At 49.8% G+C, this 18,779-nt stretch overlaps 3 protein-coding genes and 1 pseudogene across 17 annotated transcripts in view; 2 read left to right on the forward strand and 2 right to left on the reverse strand.

Moving 5' to 3' along the window:
- The window catches only part of GABPB2 (GA binding protein transcription factor subunit beta 2), a 34,823-nt gene extending 32,041 nt beyond the window's left edge, over positions 1-2,782 (reverse strand). For 5 of the 14 annotated variants that reach the window (XM_008264457.5, XM_008264456.5, XM_089299951.1 and 2 more), the window contains exon 1: positions 2,438-2,775. The gene's annotated coding sequence lies outside the window, so the exon portion shown is untranslated. Of the gene's footprint in view, positions 1-2,437 lie in introns of all 14 variants that reach the window. The other 9 variants (XM_017345893.4, XM_089299952.1, XM_089299954.1 and 6 more) reach the window with 3 other exon arrangements.
- A 1,144-nt stretch (positions 2,783-3,926) lies between these two features.
- MLLT11 (MLLT11 transcription factor 7 cofactor) lies at positions 3,927-9,831 on the reverse strand. 2 transcript variants are annotated; one of them, XM_051856100.3, is made up of 2 exons: positions 9,687-9,831; positions 3,927-5,116 (listed from the first exon to the last, which is right to left on the reverse strand). In XM_051856100.3, the coding sequence occupies exon 2, from the start codon at positions 5,108-5,110 to the stop codon at positions 4,838-4,840; it is 273 nt and encodes a 90-aa protein (XP_051712060.2). In that variant the 5' UTR covers positions 5,111-5,116; positions 9,687-9,831; the 3' UTR covers positions 3,927-4,837.
- Positions 8,736-10,791, forward strand: LOC149125521 (uncharacterized; annotated as a pseudogene).
- A 1,791-nt stretch (positions 10,792-12,582) lies between these two features.
- CDC42SE1 (CDC42 small effector 1) lies at positions 12,583-18,684 on the forward strand. Its single transcript, XM_002715571.6, has 4 exons — positions 12,583-12,875; positions 13,286-13,396; positions 16,066-16,155; positions 16,480-18,684. Exons 1-3 carry the CDS (start codon positions 12,822-12,824, stop codon positions 16,138-16,140), a joined length of 240 nt encoding a protein of 79 aa, XP_002715617.1. The 5' UTR covers positions 12,583-12,821; the 3' UTR covers positions 16,141-16,155; positions 16,480-18,684.
- Positions 18,685-18,779: the final 95 nt, after the last annotated feature.

Below are 18,779 nucleotides of genomic sequence, written 5' to 3' on the forward strand. Positions count from 1 at the left end.
AGCTCCGGCCATTACAGCCAACTGGGGAGTGAATCAGGGGATCGAAGACCTCTCTCTCTGCCTCTCCTCTCTCTGTGTAACTCTGACTTCCAAATAAAATAAATAAATCTTAAAAAAAAAAGAATGCCCTTTTGATGAAGCAATAAATTATGTTATTAAATCTCAACACCTGAATACAAGTGTTTAAATGAGGGTCTTGAAAAAGTTCACAGAAATGTAATTAAAAGATGTTTATTTTGTTTTGAAAAAATTTAAATCCAAGCATGCATAAAGTCTTCAAAAAGTTCATGGAAATTTTATATTATGAATATTCTATGCATGGATTTCTTAAAAAAAAAAAAGATTTATTTGAAAGGCAGAGTTACACAGAGGTAGAGGCAGAGAGAGAGAGAGAGAGAGAGAGATCTTCCATCTGCTGGTTCACTTCCCCTCTGGGATTTCAAACATTTTACACAAGGAGCTGGCACTGTGACATAATAAGTTAAGCCTTTGCCTGCAATGCCAACATTTCATATGGGTGCTGGTTCCAGTCCTGGCTGCTCCAGTTCTGATCCAGCTTGCTGCTAATGGCCTGGGCAAGCAGCGGAAGATGGCCCAAGTGCTCGGACCCCTGCATCCTAATAAATAAATCTTAGGAAAAAAAAAACTGAAATGAAAATAGGCCAATGGGTTTTAAGGTAAAAGAGTATAAAAGTTCATTGATAAGGTTTAAGATTTCTCACTACAAGTAACTTTTAAGAAATTACCACTTGTCAAGGTTTTGTGTAGCACCAAAGTATTTCCACAATGATCAGAAAAGCTGTTAAAATACTCTTTTCTTCCCCAAGTACACATTACAATGGATTGAATAAAGAAGTTGGTATGAGAATGCAGCTATCTTGTATTCAGACAGAAGTTAAAAAGACTTACAAAAATAAAAACAATGCCATTCTTGTACGTTTTCTAACTTGCTCCTAACTTGATCTAGAGGTCTTCCATCCGCTGGTTCACTCCCCAATTGGCCGCAACGGCCAGAGCTGCGCTGATCTGAAGCCAGGAGCCAGCAGCTACCTCCAGGTGTCCCATGTGGATGCAGGGGCCCAAGGACCTGGGCCATCTACTGCTTTCCCAGGCCACAGCAGAGAGCTGGATCAGAAGAGGAGCAGCCGGGACTATAACCGGCGCCCATATGGGATGCTAGTGCTTCAGGCCAGGCGTTAACTTATTCCACTACAGTGCTGGCCCCTTAAGAATCTAATTTAAAAGAAAAAAAAAAAGTGTTTTTGAGGGATTATGTGTCATGCTCCCAGTGTCCTATATTAATGGGGACAGAATCCACCAGACAAGAGATGTAGCCCAAAATAACAGAGAACAGTCTAGGCACTTCTGACTTCACACTCCCAGATTGGATGTGCCTCCACTTTCCCTCTATACACAGTGAGGAAACAAAATCTGGTCCAACTTGAGGATGAGTGAAATACAAAGCACCCCTTCCCCTACCCAAACACAGAGATTTTCAGTGATTGTGTTTTGACAACCTATGAAGTGCCTGAGCTCTAGAAAATTAAGTGCTGTATTATCAGAGAGAAATTAACTTGTTTCTCTAAAAATCTGGGTGGGGCAGTTCTCTCAGCGTCATCAAAGCATGCATGAAAAGAAACACTTAAGAGTATCTCTACTGGAAGGGGCAGAGCAAACGGTGTGGTGAAAACATGACCCCAGATCATCCAACGTACTGCTAAGCTGCTTAAGGTTGTCACAGAACGTCCTTTTAAAGAGAAGTTACAAAGAAAGGGGGCAGGGGGAGACCCTAGAGAGAGGCCCTTTTGGTAAAGAGGAGAGGAACAGGGTGACATCTGGCTCTTGGAAATCAGTGAGACTGGGAGAAATGCAACAAGCATCACCCACGGTCTGACAGTCATTCTTTTTCTCTTTTTGTATTGCACACGTCCCCACCCGGCGGCCAGCTGTACCAACTGGAGGTTCAGCCCTTACTGCTCGTGTTCAGTTTCTGAGCTCACGAATAATCTTCAGTTTATTATTGGGACCAGAGACTTGGAGTCCCCCCTCCCCATCAGAAATCTCGCAACTTCTCACACCAGGATCCTTCTGCAAAAGGGGAGGCAGCCACCTGGGGCAAACCCAGCCAGCCCGTGGGGCTGCCCTCGGCCCCGACTCCGCGTCGCCCCCTAGTGGTCACCTTTGTGGCCTCGGTTCCCCTTGGTCCAGCTCCCCAGCCTCAGGTCTTACAGCCACCCCCTCCTTCACCTCCTCCCAGTCCCCTCCCCTTCCTCCCGACAGCATCCCCTTCCTCTCTGTCCCCCTCCCCCCGCTGCCCCCGCTCGGTCTGCACCCAGAAGTTCGGGACTGGGCTGCGCAGCGGTGCGACTTCTCACGGCACTTTCCATTCCAGCCCTGACGCCCCCCCAGAGTCCACGCATCTCTCCTTCCCCCTCACCTCTTCGTCCGGGACGTTGCCGGCTGCGCTTTCGCCGAGCCCGCCAGTTTGGTCCCGTTTCCTTCTCAACTTGACTCCCTGTCAGTGGCAGTTACTTTTTGGCCTTTTCATATATGCATATTTTGGGGGCCTTTACCCCCCCTCCGGGAGAAATGGAAGCAACAAAATGGCGGACCCGGAAGTGAAGGCTCAGCGGCTCTTTCTGGCGGAGGAATCTGTGGAGGGGGATTGACCGCAAAACCTACATTGCCTTTCGAATGGAAATAAGATGTATACCCGAGGCTCATTTCTTATCTAGTAAAGGCCTCTGGAGGTGGTAGAGTATGAATCAGAGGCCTCCTGGGCGGGACTACTTAACGAGGCGGAGGGTTACCGACTGCGCGTGTTACGTGTGGTGTAGTTCCGGCTGGGGACGGCCCCCGAGCTTTTGGCTTTGGCGCCAAGAACCCGGGTCCTGCCTCGCTAGTGGGGTTTGCGTCCAAGTTTTAGCTGCTGCTTCCCGAGGCTAGCGTTAGGGTTGGCGGAAAAACTTACTGCCTAGTCCCAACCTCGGGTGAAACTGTTTAGGGCTTCCATGGCCTTGCGCGTTGGTGGGGCGCCGCTGCCTGACGGCCATGGGTTTGTAACTCCCGCCGGAATGTGGAGACCCCGCAGGCAGGCAGTCGGCTTTTTGGGGTCTCTGGCAGAGGATGGGAGGGGGGCTGTTTGCAGATCGTTCTAGTCAAGTATTTTACAAACAGCTGGGCCCTGTCCCCACCCAATTTCCTACTGAAGGACTGAGAAGTCAGGACAGAAGTCCTTCAAAAATCAGGCAAAACAGTAAAGGACATCACTGCGCCTTTCAAGGCTTAGGGGGAGGAGTGTCTTCCGCTCTTCTGAACCTGTTTAGCTACTATTCTCGTCATTTTTAAAGTATTAACGTAATACTCTCCGCGTTGGTGTTTACACATTTTCGTAAGATCTTGTCTCATTCCTATTTATATCCTCTTACATGTTCTGAATCAATGTGTTAAAAATTACTTGGAAGGCAGAGACAGATGGAGATCTTCATCCCTAAAGCCAGGAGCCTGGAACTCCAATCGCAGCTCCTAGGTGGGTGCAGGAGCCCCAGGACTTGAGCCCTGTTCTGCTGCTTTCCCAGGCGCATTCGCAAGGAGCAGGATAGGAAGTGGAGCAGCCAGGACTCCCAACTGGCATTGTCCCAGGTGGCAGCTGAGCCCAATGAGAGAATACGTAATTTTGCTCCATAGGTAATTTTGGTATCAGTGGGCAAGCAGAGTTGTTAGTTGCATCTGACTTCTGATTGTAAATTGATTGCGCATTTGTTCCTTTTCAAGCTGAAGTTCCCCATTGAATGTTTAAATGCTATTCAAATCATTCCACTAAGTGGAATATTAAGTAAAATGTACCAACACAATGTGAAAGCAAGGCTAACTTCTGAGATGCATACTGCCTCTCTGCAAAGAGAGAGAAAGCCGGAATCCAGTCCTGGGGTTGAATGTCTTTATTATATAAATGAGGAAATGGCAGCACAGATCAGCAGCAATAATTTTGGTGTAGGATGAGAATGTACTCGTTTATTTCATGTGCTGGAGGCCCACTGATGACTGACATTGCAAGTGCAGGAGGGCAAAACAAAAATACTTTTAGAAGTTAAAACCTTACAGATTATCGTAACACTCAGCAAGATTGCATTTTGAGATTAGAAATCTGATTTTCCTCAGAGTTTTTTAAACCATTAAGAACAAAGTTGTGAAGTGAGTAGGCTTACAGAAGGAACACTCTTTGGAGAAAGAAAGAGTTTAGCTATTTCTGATTGAATGCTTTCCCCAAATTCATTTTCCATGACATATTCTCATCTTTTATACCTTTACCCCTAGTTTCTTTGAGAAAAAGTATTTTTACAAGAAGGAGCAGGATAATAAAAATAAAAAAGGACCTTTTAGAAATCCTGTTTGGTAACAGATCATCTCAAATTAAAACTTCTAAGGTTTTCATCAACCTTTAAGAAGTATTTGCTTACTGGCCTGGAGCGAGAAACTAAGAAAGTCTGAACAATTTCTGAAGCTGATCAAAATGGAATAGAAAACAGTCTCACATGTTGCCCTACTATACTACTCTCTGGCATCCCCTGCTAGCTAGAGTTAACATTTGAGGGAAAAAAGGAGGAATCCCTGTGATCCAATATTCCATTGCCTGAACCCTTTACTTTGTGCCTTGAGGGCTTTTGAGAGAAACAGATAGATAAATAATAAATAAATAAATAAATAAATACAACTCAACTCTGGCAGATTCATCAGCACCACCAACACAACAGAGGGAGAAAGAACAAGATTAAAATGGGAGAGGGATGGAAAGGCAAGACAATGAGGGAAAGGTGGTGGGAGAGAGGTCTCGGCCTTAGAGCAAGTCCAGTTCAAAGGAGTGGATGCTGGCAATGGGAGCCCTCCAGAAGTTGAAGGTGCTGTACTCAAGGAGCGCGTCACCCTCAAGGTTCTTCTCCCGCTCTGCTCCAGGTGCTTGCCCGGTCACGTTGCCAGCGCTGCTGTCCTTCATCTTGTAGGTGGGTGTATCTGACAGACCCAAGCCTTCCAGCTCCGACAGATCCAGTTCTGGGATAGGCATCCTCCAGAAAAGAAAGGAGCTGTACTGGCTACTCACGGGGTCCCTCATAGCTTCCTGGATGGGAACAATCACACATCAGTCTTTTGATGGCCCGTGCTCTTTGCTTGCTTAGAAACTCCACATTCCCATTTGCCTCCAAATAATCTAACTTCCCTACCATTTCCTAAGGTCTCCCCATCATGGGATGAGTTACTTATTGCTTACAGCATCAAGTTGATCCTGGCTTTCATCTTTGCCACCTTAAATCTGGCCCCATACTTCCTTAGCAGTAGTACAACCTCTGCATCAGTTATACTCATTCCTATCTTGCTTGACTCTCCTCCCAAGTTTCAGGGTTCCATTCAAGTCCCTGGAGGAGTCTCCCCTCCCCCAACTGCTATTATATTTACAAATACTTAACTTCTGCCTACTTTTGGTGTGATAGGCCGTGATGCTTCTGAAAAGGCCTGCACGAGACTTCTGTTTCCTTTTTGCCTTGTAAACCCTGTTACAAGCTCACCCACCTCTTGCAGAATGACTTCCTTAAACTTAACCCATCTCGATCGACCCTATTTTCTCTAGCATCTCCCCGCAACACCCTGTGGAGTTTTATCCAGATCGATTAATTCGGGGTCACAGATCACGGTTGTATCTCTTAGGCGGTCTGTTCTTCAACTGGAAGGCTAAGAATCAGTGTACTCTCTGGGTACCACAAGTGCTAGGTTTTGCACACAAAGGCATTCAACACTGCTGTTAAATTTTTCCTCACTATTTAATAGAATTCGCTGCCATTTCCATCTATTAGTCCACAGATAAGCCTGAACAGTCTGTTTCTCTGTAGCCTACTTCTTCTGAACAAAAGCCAGGTACTAGAACAATTCTCCTGTGCTATAACAGGATCTCTCCTGTGAGCCCAGTGCTTACATATACCTGATAATAGTGAAAGCAAATGCATTGTCAATTCCAGGTGAGGGAGTAAAGTTTAGATTAGAAGTCGGTCCCTTTCAGAATCAGATACTTCCCAGCGCTTTAATGAGCAGTTCAGTCACCTTTCCTGCTCATCCTACCCACACCTTGCCCAGTGGTACATGCTGGTTACAACTCTGTAGCCTCCACCCTGCTACTTTCTAGCCAAGGTAAAAGGGCAAGATTCATTACTTGACATGTTCCCAAAGGAGCAGAAAGAACATTCTACCACGTCCAAAAATAGAACTCCCAAGTTTCAGAAGGTCTTTCTCCAACAGGCCCCGTTGGCTCTCACCAGCCCCGAGTCTCCTAAATAGTCAAATAGGCCTCCGAATGCCTCCATATCATAGAAAACGTCTCTACTGAGGCAGGAGAAGAAAGCATAGTCTGGGTGTGTCGGAGTGTAGAGACTTTAGTAGGAGAGGTGAGTGAGTAGGCTAGGAAGATTTTTAATATTACAAATGAATCCTGAGTTGTTCTTCTTCTTCTCAGGTTCAGGCTCCAAAATAAACCCTGGGAACTGAGCATTACTCAGCAGAGAAGCTGCTAGGAAGGAGGAGGATGCAGGGAGTGGAACAGGGTGGAGCAGTTGGAAAGGTGAGGTCATTGTCCTCTGACACTCACCTCGGATCATCTCCACGGCAATTTGCAGACATGTGCACAGAGAGGGAGCTACCAAAAATGGTTACAACAATTGACCAAAATAATCCCTACTTAGGTCTGGGTCTGGGACTGTAGACTTCCTAATTAGCAAACCTTAGGAGTCAACAGTTACTGATTTCCTCCAATGCTGTTTACTACATTACCAGTTATTTTTCTAGTGACCTGACTTGTTTTATAGCCCATGCCCTGCAGGTATCCTCTAGAGAGAGCTTAGGATAATGCAGGACACATACTAGGCTCTTTAAAAAACAGACTCATAGGAGAAAAGAATCACAGAATTTTAAAACTAGAAAATACCTTAGAAATTATAGTGTGACTTGTGAAGCCTTCCAGCCAGTTTATATAAAACCCAGGCTCATAATTCCCAGTCTGATTCCTTGTTGTGCTGCACGTAAGCAGTTGCTTTATAGCTTGATATGACCCTATCCTCAAAATCTGTAAGAATTCTTAGTTGCTGAAGAACAGATATTCTGTGGGTTAGGTACTGGTTATTGCTGTGATTCTGATCTGAGTGGTTAGATGCAAAAGGCAGTAGAGAGCAAGCCAGAATGTGAGAAAGGGATTGTCTCTGACAAACTGACTCCTTCTCTTAAAACCTGAATAGGCATGAAACTGCCCACATAGTCCCTAAGTGTGTGACAAAGCTGTCTTACAATTTAAAAAAGCTAAAGGAAATTCTATAAAATATTAAAAGACCTAAACCCCCTGGCTATGCGACTAACCCAGACACGTACAAACAGTATAAAATGCATTCCAGAAAGACACTCATATAAGCCTATAAGCATTAAAATAGACAAGAACATACATGGAATATTGAAGCTAAAAAAAAAAAAGCAGGGTATTTACTAATGACATTTTTTATTTAATACAGTATGGATTTAATTCCCAAGCCCTCCAATTTTTGCAAAAGTTCCCTTTTTCAGGTAGCCACCCCTTTCTTTCCCCAAATGCTCTCCACCCATAAGTTCTCTCTCTTCAGTTATCATTTACTTGTCTATCATTTAATACTTAGCATGAAAGCTGTGGACAGTGCTTTGCACTACAGTATACTTGTATGCTCATAAATGCCTCCCACTATCCTTGATTTTACATTGTCCCATCTTTTTTAGGCCAAGGTAGTTTCACTGTCTGTTATCAGAGACACTTGCATGTCAGTGAATACAGAGGTTAAGAAGAGACACTCTGAGCCACACAGACACACCCAGATAGTCTTTGTCCAGACCCCTATAAGCTTTCAGGGCCTGCTCCGCTGGGTCTTGCTGTGTCATGCTGCCACTGTGGAGAGGGGAAGGGAAGCCCTTTGGCACCTCGTTGGAAGTGCCTCCTTCTGCGCTTGGATTTTTGTATTCCCAATTTCCTTTCCCGTTATTCTGAGTTGCAAATAAGCATTCCTTTTCCAAAATCTGTCCCCACACCTAGCTCCTGTGGGCTGTACTGATTTCAGTACAGGATCGGGCTCCCATCTTTCCTACTTCAAGCTGCCCCCTTTTTCAGTGCAACGGTTTGAGATGGGGAGAAGGAGACTGTTAAAGGTCAGGATTACAGAGCCCTTCCCCCCAGAACGCCCTCCTACTGAGACCCAGCGCCTAGGAAGGTACAATAGTTGACTAAAGTATCATCAAATAACTGGTAGAAATTATAGCTTGAAAAAGACCGTATAGACGAATAGGCTGAAAACATTAAATTCAAATACTCAAAATGAGGCAAGTGCTGATAAATAACTGCATTTGAATAGTTAGGAATTAATGCCTGTGTGCAGAAGGAGGCATGGCCCAAGCTCTTAGTCAAGATGCCAAACGCTGAACAAATCACTAGCCATTGTTCACAGCGCCCTCCGCCCCACACGCATCCTTACTCGGAGCCTTAAATCCCAAGACAGCGGCTCTGCTATCTGCAGCCCCCGTCCCCCTCCGTCAGTTTAGTTTACCTGTTATTAAGGAATTACTAGCGTGCTGCAGAGATGGAGGGAGTGCCTCGGGGGCTGGGGTCCGCTCTGGGCTGGAGAGGAGGACCGCTGTAGGGAAGTGACGGCTTTGTCTTCTCACTCCCTCTCCGGCTTCGGTGACTGAGCCTGTCCGCCCAGGCTCCCCCTGCAATGCAGCCCCTCCTAAGAAGAGCGGAAGGACTCCCCGCCCCCTCCCTGCCTGACTCGGCTAATTCAAACGATAGGTTCCAGAACGCTTTATGGAGGGCGAGGGGATTGAAGAAAGCATCTCCGTAGGCTTGATTTATTATTCCCAGTCGGTTCCAACACCTCCCAGGTGCAGTGAATGAGCAGCCAATTGTCCTCTGATTTTTAGGTTTAAGGATCAAAGATCTTAACTCTAGACAGCATTGGAAAGGAGTGTCCCTGTCTCCCCAGCGTAAGGACTTCATGTTACCAGGTGCTTGTGAGAACCATAAAAATTATTGACCCCTCCCCCAGTCCCTCTGTTCAGCTCGCCTCTCCACCCTCACAATGGTAAATCTAGCCCCGTTCCCGTTTGGATGGAGCAGAAGAGATTGGGGTGTGGTTCCTGCGAATCGTGAACTTGGTTAGGTCTGGGGGGTACTGGAGTGGGGGCGGGGGGAGTGACCCGCTACGTTTTGCCCCTCAATGCCTGGCGAGCAAAGGGAACGCGCGATTCCGGGGGCCTGGCCCGCGTGCCAGACCCTCCACGAGGTATCCACGTTCTCCAGTCGGCCAGGCGGGCGCGGCAGCTGAGGCCCCTTCCCACATCCCTCCACCGTGCAGATTTTCAGCAGCCCAGAGGGAGCTGTGCGCTCCGCTCCCAGCCGGACGGGTTTCGTAATCGCGTCGCTGCCGTTTCCGCCCTCGGCAGCTCCACCTCTGCCGGCCCGCCCTCGGCTCCCCTACCGCGTCGAGAGCCAGCCCGGGAGCCCCGCACCGGCCAGCACTGAGCGGGAGCCCCCGACCGGCTGCAGCTGGACGCCTCGATGCCGGAGAGGAGCAGGTGAGACCGCGGGTGGGCTCCCCGGCCGCGCGCCCAGCCTGCCGGGCCAGGCCGAGACTCACCGGATGCTGGGGGTGGGGAGGGTGAGGAAGGTGGCTCTGACGATCGAGATGCTGGGTGGGGGGTGAAGGGGCGCCCCCAGGGTGACATTTGTCCTCCAGGCCCGTGCCGTGCGCTGGCTGAGGTCGAAGGGAAAAGAGGCGCTGGAGTGCTAGGGAGGTGGGAGGAGACAGGGGCTTTTCCGAGCCAGACACAGTGGATCTGGGTCCTGGATGGTCTAAACCTGAGACTGAGGCAGCCACGGAAAACAGAAAAATTCACAAGAGAGGTGCGCATCCTAGCTGAGGTTGCTGGCAGCAGAGAATTTCTGGGTGGGGGGAGGACGGGCAGAAGCCTTGAGTCTCTGTGAGCGAACATACTGGGGGAGGGGAAGCCTAGGCCCTAGTTCTGTTTCCTCTTAAACCCGGGCAAGACCTCTCCCCGGGAAGGGCAGGGGTGATGCCAGGGCAGAGGCCTGTCCCTTGACTGTACCCTGGGACCCACGGAGCCCCCCATGTCTGGGGGTGGCCCCATAGGGACCAGCTGCTTCTTTGGGCCCACAGCCAGAGTTGCCCACTCCATTCTCTCAGCTCTTTCTCTGCAGCTGCTTCTTGTGAAGGCTTGTCAGCCAGCGGGTTGCAGGCCTTGGGGCAGGAGGCCGCGGGACCGGGAGAACCGGTTTGGGGCTACAGCAGGACCAGGGAACCACCTCTGCACATCCTACCATTCCTTCTGCCCCCCCCCCCCCCCAGTTTTGAGGCTGCTGAGTCCAGCTGTGATCTTGGTGGTGGTGATGGTGTGTGTGTGGGGGGGTGTCTTCCGGTTCTGTGTTTGAGTCTGGGAGTCAGAGGGGCTCAGTTGTGAGTACTGACTGTTCGGCCATGGGGATGTGGCCTTGTGCTAGCTAATCCTGCTCCGGAGCCCTCCCTTTCACCGAGAGTGGCAATGGAGGTGGGCGCCCCTTGCTCCTCACTTTACCGGTTCAGGACCTCATTTTTCCTGCACGCACTCTGTTCTGAGTGCTTGATAGGAGAGTGACAGCCAATTGCTCTTACTTCCTTTTCTGTCCCAGTTCCCTTCCCCCCACCCTGCACCACCACCATCATCAAATTCGCCCTCACACTTTGACCCCACCCCCAAACATCAGACACCCAAATGTCCTGGGGAATGGAATTTCCTGGTCACTTCTCATCATCAGCGGTCACTTATGCCAAGTCTCTCTCTCCCTCTCTCTTTCTCTCTCTCTCACACACACAAACCCGTCTTTCCTTCCACCCAGCTCTGGTCAAGTCCCTGGAAAAGAAACAGAAACGTCCTTGTTCCTCCACTCCACTGCCCCCCCCCCCTTCCCAGCATCACCCACCCCTGTCCACTCAGCGTTGAGCAGGGTGGGGAATGCTGGGAGAGTCCAGTCTCAGCACAGCCTGTGGTGGTGTTGGGGGTTTCCTCTGATTCTCCATTGTTTTCTCCCTCGCCCCCCCCCGCCCCCCGACCACCTGCCACTACCACCACTGCAGAGCCTGTGACTGACCGCCTTCCCACAGAGCACACCCCTCTCAGGGCAGCCGCTGCCGACTTCCGCCCTGTGTGCTTACTCCTCCCTTCCAGTGGTGGGAAGGGAAGCGGGAGAGAGCCCAGGCTCCTGGGCTCTTCCCTCCCCTAGAAGCTGCGTTTCAGTGTTCCTGTGATCTCATCTCAAGGCTGTTACAAAAATAAAAAGACCCTCTGAGTTTTAGATCAGTGTAGGAAGCCTGAACATCAGGATTCCAGGCTTAGAGGGAAGGGGAGTCTTGCTCGTGCTGAAGTGTAACGTGCCTGAAACTGCCCAGCTAGGAATCCTTGAGGTAGGATGGGGCTGGAGGGTGAGGGGGCAGATACAGTGAGAACAGAGGAACCTCAGGTGGGCCCTGCCCTGGCTGGCAGGGGTGAGAACGGAGGACCTTCTTTCGTAGACACCAGTGCTATTGGAAAGTTCCTGTGTCTGGTTGGCTGATGAAGGTGGGGGGTGGAAGTGGTGAGGAGGGAGGAGAGAGCAGGTCACAGCTTGAGGGGAGGGGGCAGGGAGGGAGCAGGAGGCTGGCCACGTAGGGTGTCAGGCAGAGCCGAGCCACACAGCTGGGCTTGTGAAGAGTGGGGAGGCCGATAGGCCTTTCCCCGCGGGACGGAAGACCACCAGCACCTGGGCCTCCAGCCTGTACATAGGTGATCTCGGCAGGACCCACGAGGTGTGGCTGTGCAGTGAGTGAGAGGACACGGATGAACTGGGCATGCACGGCCTGCCGGAAAGGCTGTCAAGGTCAAGTAGTAAAAGCACTGCTGAATGGCTTCTGGGAGGGGTTGGATCTCAGTGGAGAGAGAGGAGGCGGGACAGGGCAGTGAACTGGGGAAGAAATTGCTCACCGCGGAAGGGTTTTCTTGAGGTCTAACCTGCTGCAGTTCGTCTCCTGGGACCTAGGTGGTCAAGGTCCCTTTTCATGTAGAAAATAACAGCTGTCCAAGGGCAAGGTAAGGAAAAAGGGAGGGGCAGGGTGGAGTCCTTGTTTGTGAGAACAAAAACCACTATTTCCTCTTCAGAGTCACTTACTTGCCCCTCCCCTCCCCTCCTGCCCCAGACCCTGAGGGAAGGGAGCTGGAGCTCATACCACAGCTAGACTTCCTTCATGTCTGCCACTGTCCTCTGGTCCTCTCTTGTCCCCTCACCCCGAGAGCCCCTCACAGCCACTGCTCCTGACCTCCTGGTGTTCTGTTCCCTGCTTAGAGAGTCAGGCTGTTCTGTGTTTGAAAAAGATTGACGAGAGGGTGTAGGATTGGCGCCGCAGAGGGAGCGCTGAGAGGCTGTGGGCTCATCAGGGGCTCCTCAGGGCCCAGGGAGCCCTGGGATTTCTCACTAAACTCTGCTTTTACTTTCTGCTTGCCCAGGCTTCCGCGTCTGATGAAGACACAGCCTGGCTCCTGGCTGCCCTGTTAGCCTCTCAGGGTCCGAGGCACTGACCTTCCCTGCGTGGCGAAGGGTCCCGAGGATCCCACCTTCTCTAAACCTGTCCTGCTGAGTGAACCACAGCACATCGTTGCACAGCGAGGAGTGGGTGGTCCCAGCACCAGAGCAAGAGCCCTGTGGGGCCCCCGGCAGAAGAGTGAAGCTGGAACCTTCAGGGAACATGAGTGAATTTTGGCACAAACTGGGCTGCTGTGTGGTAGAGAAACCCCAGCCGGTGAGCCCCCCACCCCCACCCGGGCAGAAATCAGTTACCGTGTACTGCGAAGTAGTCTGCCCGCGCCTCTCCCTGCCTGGATGATCTGTGTGGCCAGGGCTGCAGGTGGAGGTTATACCTGCCTGTGTTCCCCATTGTTTCCTCATCAGCCACAGCTGACTTTGACACGTCCTTCCCTTGCTCTGTAGTCACCCTGCAGGCCACCGCCTGCGCCACTCTGGCCCTGTGTCTTTTGTTTGTTATTCCAGCTTTGCCTTCATTCCCTGGTGATTGCCCTGTTGTAATGCCACTGGCCCTCTTCCCACCCGGCCCTTAGCACCTTCCTTAGTAGTTTTTAAGACCCTTTTCCCTTCCTGTGCTGTGTCTGGAGGAGGGGGCTTCAGACATGACTCCTTGTCTTCTCCAAGCAGAAGAAGAAGAGAAGACGGATTGACCGGACCATGATTGGAGAACCAATGAATTTTGTCCACCTGACTCATATTGGCTCCGGCGAGATGGGGGCAGGAGACGGACTTGCCATGGTAACAAGGGGACGGGGAGAGGTGTATATGGGGGGTGGTCTGTGACTCTTTCCCTTTCTGAAAGTTCAAGTAAGAGGCATAACAGAATGCTCAGTAGGGAAGCAAGAAATCTGGGATTCTCGTCCTGGTCACAAGTTGTGTAAACCTGATACTTGGGATTTCAGGCCTGTGGGGCTAGGTTCCTTCATATTTACACATAGCAGATTGTTTTTATAAAAAATGTATTTATCTGAAAGGCAGAGTTATGGGGTGAGGGAGAGACAGAACTTCGATCCACTGGTTCACACCCCCAAATGACCGAAATGGCCAGAGCTAAGCTGTTCCAACGTCAGGAACCTCCCCCAGGTCTCTCACTTGGGTGCAGGGGTCCAAGGACTTGAGCTATCCTCTACTGCTTTCCCAGGCACGTGAGTAGGAAACTGGATCTGAAGTGGAGCAGCTGGGGCTTAAACTGGCACCTATATGGGATACCAGCACTGCAAGCAGAGGTTAACCTTCTACACCACAGCGCCAGACACTAAAAAAAATTTTATTTTATTCAAAAGGCAGAGGAACAGTCAGGGAGCTCCATCTACTAGTTTCTTTAATTTCAATCACTTTGACTTTTTCTTTCAAGACTTACTCATTTATTTGAAAGGCAGAGTTACAGAAAGAGGTAGAGACAGAGATCTTCCAATCACTGGTTCACTCCCCAAGTGGCCCCAGTGGCTGGAACTGGGCTGATCTGAAGCCAGGAGCCTGTGCCAGGGCCCAAGCACTTGGGCCATCCTCCACCGCTTTACCCAGGTGCACTAGCAAGGAGCTGGATCGGAAGTGGAGCAGCTGGGCCTCAAACTGGCACCCCTATGGGATGCTGACGCTGCAGATAGTGGCCTCACCCACCATGCCACAGCACTGGACCCCCATCTACTAGTTTCATACCCTAAATGCCCTCAACAGCTGGGACTGGGCCAGGCCGTAGCCAGGAGTCTAGAACCCAATCCAGGTCTCCGACACGGGTGACAGGGATCCAAGTACTTGGGCTATCCCCTGCTGGCTGCCTTCAGAGTGTGCATTAGCAGGAATTGGGAGTAGAACCCAGACCTAATAGGGGATGCAGGCATCCCAAACACCGTCTTTTATATTTTGAAAGGCAGAGAAGGGAGAGGGGATGGACAGAGATGAAGAGATCTTTCATCCCCTGCTTAACTCCCCTCATGCCCTTAACAGCTAGGGCTGGGCCATGCTACAGCCAGGAGCCAGGAAGTCATGTGGGTGGTAGGATCCCAAGTACTTGGGCCATCAGCTGCTGCCTCCTAAATGCAGTAGCAGGAAGCTGGATCAGAAGTAGACAGGGTTCACTCCATTATCAGATGCAAACCCGCTCCACCACAATGTCCACCCTCCAAGGCTTAAGCCATTTCAGAACAGCCACCCCCAAGCAGCGTCTTAACCTCTAGGTCAAATGCCACTGCAGATTGTTCTTCCTTGGGGTGGGGAGTGTGTGTATGTATGTATGTATATATCTATATCTATATATGTATATAGATATAATCTATGTCTTAATAGAGACTTCTTCCACAAACCTCAACCCTCCATTCTCTTGGGAATTGCTGTCTTAGTGTCAGTAAGTCACATTGTGCTTGGGAGTATTGGGGAAGGGAGTACTGAGTACCTCTGTCATAAGTAATGTCTCTGATGCATTTCAGAATAAGAATGGATCTGGCATAGTTGGCTAAGCCTCAGCCTGCAGTGCTGTCATCCCATATGGGTGCTGGTTCAAGTCCTGGCTGCTTCTCCTCTTCTTCTTTTTTTTTTATTTTTTTTTATTTTTTTTATTTTTTGACAGGCAGAGTGGACAGTGAGAGAGACAGAGAGAAAGGTCTTCCTTTTTGCCATTGGTTCACCCTCCAGTGGCCGCCGCGGCCGGCACACCACGCTGATCCGATGGCAGGAGCCAGGTGCTTCTCCTGGTCTCCCAAGGGGTACAGGGCCCAAGGACTTGGGCCATCCTCCACTGCACTCCCTGGCCACAGCAGAGAGCTGGCCTGGAAGAGGGGCAACCGGGACAGAATCCGGCACCTCGACCGGGACTAGAACCCGGTGTGCTGGTGCCGCAAGGCAGAGGATTAGCCTAGTGAGCCGCGGCACCGGCCAGCCTGCTCCTCTTCTGATCCAGCTCTCTTCTTATGGCCTGGGAAAGCAGTGGGAGATGGCCCAAATGCTTGGGCCCCTGCACCCACCTGACTCCTAGCTTCAGCCTGGCCCAACCCCAGCCATTGCAGCCACTTGGGAAGTGAACTCACAGATGGAAGATCTCTCTCCCTCTCCCTCTGTAACTGTACCTCTCAAAATAGATGTTTTTTTTTTCTTTTCTTTTCTTTTTTTTTTTTTAAAGAGTAAGAATGGACCTACAGGTGGGGATGGAATCCTTTTACCAAGTGTGAAGCTCAGCTATATATGGGGAGTCCTTTCTGAGATCTTACCAGTAAAAGACCCACTTTCTCACATCCTCATGAAGGCCGGGGAGGGCCTTGACTTCCTTGGGAGGACTGACAGGTTAGCTTTAACCTTTTCAGATGGTGTCATTGTCAAGGAGATAAGGCCCACCTCCTCCCTGCAGTGCCTAGGGCAGACCTCATGTTGTGACGTGAAGATTTTGAGGGTGTCTCCAATGTGTTCTCTCACAGACAGGTGCAGTTCAGGAGCAGATGAGATCCAAGGGAAACCGAGATAGGCCATGGAGCAATTCTAGGGGCTTGTAGCTCCCACCAGGAATGGTGAGTAATGATTAGAGGAAACCCTCCCAGCACCTCAGCCTTGTACCCACACACCCTGACGCCCCTGCTCAGAACCCTGATCCTTTGATGTGAGAATGGGAAGGGGGTGAGAGGGAATTAGAATGGAAGATTCCAGACTATAAGAACCCAAAAAGAAGATAGGGGGTCATGTAGACAGAAATAAAAGAGCATACCATGGAGGAGTTAAAAGTCTGTACCAGTTGGTGCCTTCTCACTAAGGCCTCTGCTTTCTTTGGGGCAGTTCTTCCTTTAAAAAAAAAAAAAAAAAAAAAAAAACTTTTTTTTTGTTTTGTTTTAATTTAGGTCCTGCCATCTTGAAGTTCCCATTCTGTGTCCAGCCCAGAAGAAATGCTGCCCCCAACCCAGAACCCTCCTAGAACCAGTGACCCAGAGGCTCTTTTCTCCCTATCTGCCTGACGGGGCCTCAGAAGGCTTGGGGGCTGGACTCCCTGCACTCCCTCTGGCCACAGCCCCTCCTGGAGATGGGGTCAAGGCAGCAGGACTGACATTGGCCAGGGGAGCTCAGCTGAAACCCTGCGTATCCTCAGATCTGAGAAAGGAGTGCTCTGGGAACCTGCAATGAGTTCCTGTTCTCCTGAATGATGGTCTGGGTGCCACCGTTTTTTAACTCTTAACCCGGAACTCCTTAAACCCAGTAGGTCGGCAAGAATACCAAAGCTGAAGCCGACTTTGCGGAAAAGCTCCCTGCCTCCCTGGCCCTCTGTTTCCTCCTGGAATGAACTAAAGCAGACATCCTGCAGGGGCTGGGTGGGTGACCACCATCTAATCCACTCATTTTTCTGTAGATTTCAGAATTTAAGCTCACAGCCCTTTAATGTCTTTCAATACCAGGGTCTTCTCTCTAGTTAGGCCTTTAATTCTGTTCCTGCAGCATTGCTAGCTTCCTAGCAACTTTCCTTTAAAAAAAATTAAAAGTTTGGAGTTCTCTTAATTACCCCCATCCTACTACCTCTGTGTTTAACCTCCCCATCCTTATTAGGAACCTTATTGCTTCCCATTGAATAAGAGTTAAAGAGGTGGATCTTAACCTGATGACATTCCATTTAAGCCTTGGGGGACCTGGCTTGCCCTCTGCCAACCTCCCTGCTGGCCCAGGTGAGAGGAAGAGGGGTCTAGAGAGAAATCCTGAATGCAGCAAAGCTGGGAGTTTTATCTCAAGATGGATTTCCTGGGCATTGAGGAGGAGAAGGGTGTTGAGATACATAGGGGAAGTGAGCTTAGGGGCCTTAAGATCCTCACAGCACAAGAGTAGGAGGGGGCTCCGAAACAAGGTTGTTCACCCCAGACACATAGGACATCTGGGCTGGATGATTCTTTCTAATGGAGGGCTGTACTGTATGTTGCTAAATGTCTTCCTTCTAAAGGCAAAGTTGCCCACAGCTGAGAGCTGCAGCTCTGTTGTTCAGACTCTGAAGTGATTTCCATCCCCTACCCTGCACACACTCATCCACATTAAGCCTGTGCCGTGGGTGAGCTAGGACTCCTTGTCAGGTGGCCTCAGTTGGGCTGCACAGATCTGCACACAGTGACTCAGTGCATTGCTTATGCTTCCACAGGCTCCTGTCTGATGGACATGTAACCATGTTTCTCTGTTCTTGCTCTCTGGGGGAGAGGGGGTCCCTGCAGGGTAGACACATGAACAGAGAATGGGATTGGTGGGGGGATGAAAGCATTAGGAACACCCCAGCTATCCTCCCCAGATTTTTACTCTCATTTCTGTACCCCAGATCTGAAACCAGATACAAATACGACTCAGGGAGTTTTTGTCTGAAGACCAGGTTCCATCCCTGCCTGGCTGAAGAGTCTGCTTTAGGTGGGAAAGCAGCGTAGGAGCAGAATCTTTCGGCCCCTTCAGTGTTCTCAGGTGTTCTTGTTCTGGCCCTGCTGTTGCAGGTTAATTACATTAGGAAGGCAGAACAAGACAGAGGAGCACTTGCCTGCTCTGAAAGGAGAAGGCAGTGAGGGTGTGTGTGTATGTGTGTGTGTCTCATCAGCTTTGTAGCAGGAAGCATCCTGTTTTATGGTAGTGGGAGGGGGTCAGGAGCGGGGGAACTGGGATCCAGCTCTCCAGTTCATCCCCACCTGCGGTGACTGAGGTTCTAATTTTTCCTGATTTCAGTGTGTTTCCCTCTAGTTTTTCAGGGTCTAACATTGGACATGGCGACACATTTCCAATTTACTCTGTCAAGCCAGTTGCTCTGAAAGCCCATCTTGTTGCCTGAGGGATCTGGAGACCTAAGGGGTTAACAGTACAGGGTAGAATGGTGGGGGCTCCTGGAATCCGGTCCTCCTCACCTCCAGCCTCATTCTAAAGCCAATTCTTTGGACACAATCTTCCCTTTGGTGCTCTCTATCCTTTAGCTACATTGTCTAATACGTAGGCTACTGTCACTTTAAGAATAAAGTGATGGAAACGGAGAGTCATAATTTATATTAAAAAATTGTTGGACTTTTAAATACATTTTTAAATAAAAAATGGAAGCAAAATATTTGCAGAGTAATCACTTCAGGTGTGTGTGTTGCATTAAAGAACATGGCTGCTGAAGATACCTCCTTGAAAATGACTGAGCTGGAATTCTGTG

The sequence above is a fragment of the Oryctolagus cuniculus genome, chromosome 7 (genome assembly GCF_051225735.1).
Source record: "Oryctolagus cuniculus isolate XC-2025 breed Fujian yellow rabbit chromosome 7, ASM5122573v1, whole genome shotgun sequence".
NCBI lineage: Eukaryota > Metazoa > Chordata > Mammalia > Lagomorpha > Leporidae > Oryctolagus > Oryctolagus cuniculus.